The following is a 9,886-nucleotide window of genomic DNA, read 5'->3' on the forward strand; positions in this document are numbered from 1 at the left end:
AAAATTGTGTCAAAAATGGGAAACAAAAATGTGGTGCTGGCCAGTTTCATATTGTTTTTGACCATAGTGATTTTGGCTCTTATGAACCACTTGTTCTTCATGCCCAGAGTGCAAATCATAATTCTCCAAGCAAGTGAACAGTCATTTCATGAAGAAAAGGATGCCATCAGACCCAGCAAGGACAAGATTGATAGACAGCTGCCATTTCTACAGCAATTGTATCTTATATTCAGAGATAATGATAAAAAGGAAAGTAAAAATGAACAGATAATTCAACCCAATAGTCAGTGTACTGTTATCGATGATGCTCATAAATTTGACTGCTATCCAGAAGCACTCACTGACAAGGAAAAATGTGAAGCTAGAGGATGCTGCTGGCAAATTCCACATTCTAGTCCATCCCAGAATGGGAGAAAAAATCCTATGAACAGACCCATGGGTGTCCCCTTCTGTTACTTTCCAGCAAATTTTCCAGGGTATAAGACAGGACTAAAAGCAATTACACCAACAGGATTTTCAGTAGCTTTAAATAGGAACACCACAGCTATTTATCCAGATAATGTCTTTAATTTAGTTATGGATGTAAGATATGAGACAGATTACAGATTAAGAATCAGAGTAAGTATTGTATTAAATGTGTGTACAAATTGTGTGTAAACAGTAAAATTTTTGAATGTGTAAAATAGCTTTAAAAAATGTAATTTTTAAATAGATATTTGATCCCAAAAATGCAAGATATGAAGTTCCCTTAAATACACCAAAAGTGACAAAGGCAGCACCAGTACAGAAATATTCAGTGGTTGTCAGTAAAACAGGAGATCCATTTAACTTTGCTGTGGTGAGAAAAATGTTGACACCGGCTGACAAACCAGCTGTCATGTGAGTAAATCATGTCAGCAAAAAAAAAAAAAAAAAAATCTGACTTATCAAAATTGGCAAAATTTTTAGTATAAATATCATTATTTAAGGTTTTTTACCCTCAATTTTATTGAGTCCGATTATCAGATAATTCAACCAGCCACTTATTTAAAAAAATCACTCCTGATTAGCAATGTGGTTACTGTATACATACATTTCTCCTGGGATTAATTTAGGCAATGTACGCAGTCACAATTTTTCTGCGGAATTTGTCACAACGTATTTAAGACATACAATGGCTATCTATTCAAGGATTGAATGGAAATTGTGATTCTGAATTAACATGACTCGATCTGGAGAAAAGAATGATTACAGTATTTGGTTTTTTTTAAATAAAAATTTTAACATCACTCCCATGGTATGACAACAAAGAAATGTAAATGTTACAGATTCAACACATCCGGGGCAGCTCCTCTGATATTTGCAGATCAATATATCCAGTTATCTACATTTCTCCCCTCTAAATTCTTATATGGACTTGGTGAACATCGAGGCAGGCTACTTCAATCCATGGATTGGAGGAGACTGACAACATGGAACAGAGATCAAGCTCCTCATGTAAGAAACTTTTGAAACTTTGGAATAATTTTCGAACATTTTTAATTTATCTTCCTTGACTTGTAACTGTTAACATTCACTGTTTCTTTTGTTGGGAAGAGAGATGAGCTAAAATAGCAAAAGTTTCTTGAAGTAGAATACATGTATAAGTTATGTTGACTTCTTTATGGAGGATCCTGATACCGGCACCAATTTATATGGTCATCATCCTTTTTATTTGATGATGGAAGATGGAGGAAGGAGTCATGGTTTCTTCCTCCTTAACAGCAATGCCAAAGGTATGTTTTTTCCTGAAGTAAAACTTTTAACTAAATTTCATAATTAACCTTTTCATCATTTATTTATGTGTTTTCTTCGTAAGCATATACCGGGTAAAAATTGAGTAACATGTAAGATACTTTGGTAGAAACTGTTCTACAGCCAGCCCCTGCTTTGACTTGGCGAACAATTGGTGGAATTCTTGACATGTACATGTTTATGGGACCGAGTCCTGCTGAGGTCGTCCAGCAGTACACAGAGGTCATAGGTCACACCTTCATGCCACCATACTGGAGTCTGGGATTCCACCTATGTAAATATGGTTATCATTCTGTGAATGAAACAATGGATGTGGTTAAAAGAATGCAAGAAGCCAAAATTCCTCAGGTAAAGTTCAATTTATTTTTGAATAATGCATACCTTGTCCCAGAATTTTTCTCTATTTTGGATATATGCAGCAAAGCTCAAACACACATTGTATTAGATAGTATTGTTTTAGCAGTTGCATGATTAATACATGGGTTGTTTGCCTTGTTACAATAGGACACACAGTGGAATGATATAGATTACATGGAGGAATATCGGGATTTCACAACAGGCACTAAAAAATTTGGAGACCAGGCTGCAATGGTGGACACATTACACAGCATGGGGATGCACTATGTCATGATTGTGGTATATACTGTTTACTTTGTATGAATTTCTTCATGTATTTTTAAAAAATATGCTAATTTGAAATTTCCTATTGATTTGATAATTCTTCCTTTAATGAATTGGACATGCTACCATTTTTAGGATCCTGGAATCAGTAATAAGAGCCCTTCCCCTTACCCTCCGTACAATGTTGGTACAAAGATGGATATCTGGATAAAGGACAGCACAGGAAAACCACTCATTGGCAAGGTAATCCCAGAAAACCATTGATTGGCAAGGTAATCCCAGAAAAGCCACTGATTGGCAAGGTAATCCCAGAAAACCATTGATTGGCAAGGTAATCCCAGAAAAGCCACTGATTGGCAAGGTAATCCCAGAAAAGCCACTGATTGGCAAGGTAATCCCAGAAAACCATTGATTGGCAAGGTAATCCCAGAAAAGCCACTGATTGGCAAGGTAATCCCAGAAAACCATTGATTGGTAAAGTAATCCCAGAAAACCATTGATTGGTAAAGTAATCCCAGGAAACTGCTGATTAGCAAAGTAATCCCAGAAAAGCAACTGATTGACAAGGTAATCCCAAAAAAACACTGATGGGCAAGGTAATCCCTTGCAAGATAAACTCAGGAAAACCATTTGATGGGCAAGATAATCCCAAAAGCCATTGATGGCAAGGTTATCCCAAAAACCACTGATAGGGAAGGTGATCTAAAAAAAAAAAACACTGATGGGTGGGGTAATCCCAAAATATTGAAGCTGATAGCCATGGACTCTAGAAATTGTGTCAGATTTTGTATGTTAATTAATCCACAGAATTCTGGGTGCTCCCCCTGTTTGGTATTTTAGAGATTATTAAAGTAAGAAAAGCTATCAGTTTATAGTTTATCATTGAATTATGCAAAGGAAATCTGTGTTTTGTTAGGTCTGGCCAGGAGATGTTGTGTTCCCAGATTTCACTAACCCAAAGACCACAGACTACTGGACACAGATGACCAAAGCTTTCCATGACAAAGTCAAGTTTGATGGAATGTGGATTGTAAGTGTTGAAGGAATGGATGAACAGTCATAAGGATTAAAGATAATGTTGTTGTTATATTTATGCTCCCCTTCGAAGAAGGGAGGGCATATTGCTTTGCTGCTGTCTTTGCTGTGTGTCGGTCGGTCTGTCGGTCGGTCCACCAACAGTTTCCGTTCATTTTCTTCGCAGAAGTTGCACATACTGAAATGAAATTTGGTATACAGATTTATCATAAGAATATGTACATTGTAGGTCAAGTTTTGTTTTGGGTACGATCGAGCAATTTTTGACAGAGTTATACCCATTGGACTTAGAAAAATTGCAATTATTTGCAGTTTCCGTTCATTTTCTTCGCAGAGGTTGCACATACTGAAATGAAATTTGGTATACAGATTTATCATAAAAATATCTAGGTCAAGTTCTGTTTTGGGTATGATCAAGCAATTTTGACAGAGTTATGCCCCTTGGACTTTGAAAAATTCCAATTATTTGCAGTTTCCATTCAACCTAGGGATGCACACTACCACATCATTAAATTATAGATAACATTCATCGAGGTGAGCTTGGTGGTCTTTGATTACCTAATAAGTTTTATTTCCTGTTTTAAGTGTTGCTGCAATGGCATTTTTCCCCTTTCACAAGTGAAATAATACAGAGGTTTATAAAAATATGTTATTTGGTAGGATATGAATGAACTTTCCAACTTCTATGATGGCTCACTGACTGGTTGCAGAGGAAACAAATATGACAATCCACCATATGTTCCAGGTACAAAACATTCAGCTGTCAGAAAAATATTTCCTAAACTCTTTATTCTGATATCTGATACTCATAAATCTGGAGTAAAATTCTAAACATTTTAGTGTGAAGTAACAGTTTAAATGCAAACTTTTTTTTTTCATTTTTAGCTGTCCTTGGTGATCATTTGAAGTCAAGGACAATCTGTCCATCAGCTCAGCAGAATGTGTCCTTGACCTACAATGTCCATGATTTGTATGGTTTAACAGAAACCATGGCAACATATCAGTATGCTATTCTTCATTTGTATTAACTATTTATTCTAACATTTTACATGTACCCTAACTGCCCTCATAATATCAGATTACAATGTGAGGACTTTGGTGGGGAAAATTTGATACACGGGTAATTTAGTACATCTTTGTCTAAGATTGATTACTGTAAATCAATTTTTATTCAGAACTTTATTTTTGTTTAAATACACGAGACGGTCTGCTCACAAACAGTACACATATATAAATTATGATGCTTTCATAGGGCTTTGAAGACTGTGAGAGGAACACGACCTTTTGTAATTTCTCGCTCCACATTTGCTGGTCAAGGACATTATGGTGGTCACTGGTCTGGGGATAACTATGCACGCTATGAAGATATGGCTCTCTCTGTACCAGGTCAGAATGTAATTAAAATTTTCTTATAGAAGAATCCAATATTAATACAGTGTAGTTAGTCCAACATTTAAGCCATGTGAATTGCTGTGCAATTTTGTGTTAAATTTTGCACCATTTGCAGTATTTCTACGAATACTATGCTAGTAAAGTAGTTATAGATTTTAAATTGAACACAAATCTGAATATTCACATATACATGTATTACTAAACAGAGTTTTATCTAATTGGTAATTTCATTAACTGTACAATATTTCATCTTACTTCATGTACACTAGCTCTTCCAATGTTTTAATTACGTTTCCATTTAATAAAATATTATGAGATGCACCCAATTATTTTGTGCATGTTTTCAGAAATGTTGAATATGAATATGTTTGGCATCTCCATGATTGGTGCTGACATTTGTGGTTTCCATGACGACACCACAGAACAATTGTGTCAAAGATGGCAGCAGCTTGGAGCTTTTTATCCCTTCTCCAGAAACCACAATGATCTTGGAAAGAAGGTGATGAAACTGGACACAACAAGCAACTACTTCAGAGAAAAGAAATCTCAGATTTATCTCCCTTTAAAATCTAAATATTAATTTCTATAACTACTTATGTGTCGTAGGCCCAGGATCCTGCAGTGTTTAGTGATGCCATGAAAAACTCCACTAGAAAAGCCCTCACTACTAGATACATGCTTCTTCCTTATCTGTACACTCTATTTCATAAATCCAATGCTATGGGGGAAACTGTGGCCAGACCACTGTTCTTTGAGTAAGTTGTGACTCTCATTCAATGCATGCATATTTAAGAAATAGTAATGATTAGAACTGAATAAACTATAAATAAATTAATTAATTTTAAAATTTTCAGACTAATCATCGACTAATGACTTCATCCATTATTTACTATAATCTTTAACAAGATATTAATAATTTTAATTGCAGGGACTCAAATTACAAAAGCAGGATATAAGAATTTTTTATTAGACTATGAACTCAGTGATACATTATCTATTTTTCTGACAGATTTCCACATGATATTAACACCTATGGCATTGATGATCAGTTTATGCTGGGCTCAGCTTTAATGATTACACCAGTGTTAACTAAAGTAAGCACTTTATATAATAATCAGTCCATTCCTTAACAAAAGATTTAATTTCTACAGACAGAACAATGCAAATCTCATAAGCCAAAATAAAAAAATGATCTATACATGTAGTTTCTCAGGCACCTCTGCATCATTCAGGTCAAACTTATTCAATTTTTGAAAAGGGGATTAACTCAATTTTCTATTTTTCCAAGTTAAAAAAAAAATTGAGATATGACCCTTTTCATATCTGACGTTTTTATTAGCTACATTTTTTTTCAAATGGTACTTCATGAATTAACATTTTATAAAAATTTTGGAATAACATTATCCAAAGTTGAATACATATTATGATCAATATAAGAGTACACAAAAGTAAGAATCAGTTGATATTATCATTTTATTGACTGAGAAGGAAAAAAAAGACCTGCCTGTTGCACTGAATTTTGAAGTTTTTGGCCTGAGAAACAAGAGATTTTTTTGCCTAATTATCAACTGTTTCTATCACAGGACACAACTCAACTAAACACATACTTTCCTGCAAGTATTTGGTATGACTTTGCTAAGGGTAAAAGAATTATGGGTAATGGCTCCAGAATGAGTATGGATGCACCAATGGACTCCATCAATGTGTATGTAAGAGGAGGAAATATTTTACCTATGAAAGCAGCTTCAATGACCACAACAGAGAGGTGAGATTTAAAAGTTAATGTGCTCAGTCCTTCAAAATGCTCTGGACATGCAGTTTGCTTTTTCGTCTCCTTGTGAAAGAAATTCCTTTAATCAATTTTAAGCTTATATTTTAATTCCTTTATTTTTGTGCCCCCCTGATCAAAAAAAGGAGACATAATGTTTTTTATCTGTATGACCAACATCATAATTGCTTTAAATACTGTTCAAGTGGAATATATTGGGGTGTTTTTGATATCACTTTGTTAGTGATCAAAGAATTTTCTGAGAAAATTAAGCCATGATGAAAATTGGTGACAAATCAATGTAGCATTTAATTAAATTGTGAAATATTAAACACATGAAATAAAAAGACTCTCACAGTATCAACGAGACAGAGTCTTCATATTTTATAAAAAGTAAATTAAAACCATAACTTTTCTATCCATTTCATTCATATAAACAGATCAAAAGTCAATTAGAAATTTGCCTAAAGTTAGATTCTCACATTTCTCAGGAAGCTTAAGCAAAGGTGAATGAGCAATTCTTTAAAAAGCATGATCAATCTTTCTTTTTTCAGTCGTAAGAACAATTTTAACTTGTTTGTGGCCCTGAATGGAACAGGACAGGCAGATGGAGCTCTGTTTTGGGATGATGGAGAGACTATAGGTAAATATTGCTGAAAACATGCTGTTCATTTTGAAGTGTAGACCACAAGTGTCAAACACACACCAATTAATGACAGATTTTTCAGTTCTTGACTTGTTTTTACTTTTAGGCACACATGAAAGTGGAGACTTCAACATGATCATGTTTAAGGCAGATAAGGTAAGTTTGCTATGAATTTCTTTTCATTGTTCCATATGAAGAAAAGGGACATGGATAAAAAAAGAGGGGGGGGGGGTTAAATTGATTGATTATTTTTCAATTTAAATGGACTCAGAGCACATGCATTCTGTTAACATGCAGGTTTGATTTTTTAATATGATGGACTAGTAAGGAAGTGGTTAACTTGCAATGAAGACTTTTCTCTTCCTATTCATGATAAACTAATGCTTGAAAATGTTATTGTTATTGCAAATACAAGAAGATTATTCTTAGATATCAATTGCTTTGAAATAAAACACATGTACCTAGATGAATATCTTGTATTATTTAACTTTGAACTTTTTTTTAAACATTAATTTTATGAAAAATCAAAGTATTGAAATTCATTTGTCTTGTTGTTGTATAGAAGGCTGTACGTCACTGACAAGTCGCTAAATTGCCATAGGTCTCTTTTATTCATTAGGACACCATTACCTCTGGAGTGATGAAGTCAGGTTACACAGGAGAGGATATGAAACTTGAGTTCCTCTACGTGGCTGGAGTGGACGCACAACCAAAGACGGTCACTGTTAATGGTGCAACAGCTCAGTTTAAATACGACTCAAATAATAAGGTTAATTTTTTATATTAATAAAAAGACATCAAAAGCTTTTCTTAGACATACTGATTAACAAACACATTTTCACACTTCTGTCAGATCTATTTCAAACCCTATAACCATATTTTTATCTGTTGTTTGACATACCAGTATTTTTAGGTACCAACAGACAGTTTATTTTAATTATAGTGCATCAAAATATTAAATCATTTTGCATTGTTATATAGCTAGATAATTAATAGTTTTTTAACTCCCATTGTTTTGTAGACTTTGACAGTTTATCTTCCCATTGTTGACCTACTGAAGCCTTTTACTGTGAAGTGGATGTGATATGATTCAGGAGTTCAAAGGTCAGATCAGGAAGGAGGACAATGTTGCCAGATTTTAATAAATTTGACTTTAAAATTAATTTCTCAGAGAACTCTCTTCCTCTCACTGTCAAATTAATGAAAGTTCTCTTATAAATTACTAGATTATAGCTTAAGGTTTTCATTCCATTTCTGAAAAATCATTCCCTCATATTTTTGCATGTATCTTTTTTTTTAATACATTAGTAAATACATGTACCTTTGAAGCATAGTAGGTTTTGAAGCATTGAATAACATATGCTATTACAAGCACACTACAATCACATTTTCTTGGTGTATTCTGTAATGATGGAGCAAGTCAGTTGAAGTAATATTTGCCATCAGATGTACATGTATAAAACACTGTATGTTAATTTTGATAATTTTCCCTTAATTATTTTATGGTTGTAGACATGTTTTGTATTTCAAGATTGGGTTGTCCAAATCTTCGTTTGCATGCAAGAGTTCCTTCTCTTTGTCATTCTAATCTTATTCACAGGACTGAAGAAAATTTATGGCATTTATCCACTTGCAAATCTAGTCTTACTTGGTTTTTGCACAATCTAAAAATACAATTAAAAAAAAATGTGTTCATAGCTTTCTGCTTTGTCTTATGGAAAGGTTGCGGAAGTGAGAAAATCGGGGGGGGGGGGGGGATCCAGCATCATCAGATCCGCCTCAAAACACCATTGGCTCTTCTTTGCCAAATACGCCTTTTTCTAAATTTTTTATTAAGGTCTTTTTTTTAAATATTAAGGATGAGTACTTGTGGAGAGACAGAAGGATAGATAGACGGGGATAAACATAACCTCCTTCTAACCCCTTTGTTAAGGGGCAATGACAATGAAATGCTAATGTCACTGAATGATAAATTCTCCTTTCCTTGACCTATTTTGTGTGACGCCAGTAATACATGCACAGTGTGTATCTTTTCAAGATGTGTACATTCTAGGTGGACATTTCTAATTCATGCTTACTTGATATGATAGACAATTTGTTTTTAAAATTTGATTTGTGAGGATGATTACATAAAGACAATTAAGTGTACCTGCTTAGATTTGCTTTGAATATTTGATCAAAATATTCTAATGTGTTTCAAATAAATATGAAGAAGAGATTTGAAAGAATTTGTAGTGAACGTATGAGTATTGTTTAGAATAATAAATGAAAGGTGATTCTTTTTCATTCATGCCAGTAATTAATGGTGCTAGTATGACTTCAAATGTATGATTTTATTATGCATATTTTAAAACATTTACAATTGCTTATATAGTTATACTGCTATGCAAATTGAAAATATAGAAATTTTAGTTCTGTAAGTCTCTGCTTGTTGTAGTCTTTATACTTGTTACGCTTTAAAAGCAAAATGTATTTCTTAAATGAATAAAAAAAATGTAAATGTTATTCTTTCACTTTTGCCTAATTACTGTTTTGGACAACTCACTGTCGCCTAACCCCTGCCTTCCACCTAAGACAGTGCAGATGTGTACAAAAACAGGCCGACTGCAGATATATGGAATTAAAATGCAATTTTAAGGACACTTTTAATC

General features: G+C 33.8%; 1 protein-coding gene across 1 annotated transcript; it reads left to right on the forward strand.

Annotated features, from left to right (window-relative positions):
• Positions 1-9,667, forward strand: LOC133200163 (lysosomal alpha-glucosidase-like). Its single transcript, XM_061335928.1, has 19 exons — positions 1-618; positions 713-879; positions 1,308-1,476; positions 1,649-1,754; positions 1,883-2,121; positions 2,278-2,409; positions 2,530-2,637; positions 3,311-3,424; positions 4,090-4,174; positions 4,315-4,432; positions 4,682-4,815; positions 5,169-5,320; positions 5,428-5,576; positions 5,831-5,915; positions 6,405-6,586; positions 7,144-7,232; positions 7,342-7,391; positions 7,855-8,004; positions 8,257-9,667. The coding sequence occupies exons 1-19, from the start codon at positions 16-18 to the stop codon at positions 8,317-8,319; spliced, it is 2,895 nt and encodes a 964-aa protein (XP_061191912.1). The 5' UTR covers positions 1-15; the 3' UTR covers positions 8,320-9,667.
• Positions 9,668-9,886: the final 219 nt, after the last annotated feature.

Source organism: Saccostrea echinata, unplaced genomic scaffold, assembly GCF_033153115.1.
Source record: "Saccostrea echinata isolate AGI-Se365-2 ecotype Australia unplaced genomic scaffold, CSIRO_AGI_Sech_v1 ptg000037l, whole genome shotgun sequence".
NCBI classification, from domain to species: domain Eukaryota; kingdom Metazoa; phylum Mollusca; class Bivalvia; order Ostreida; family Ostreidae; genus Saccostrea; species Saccostrea echinata.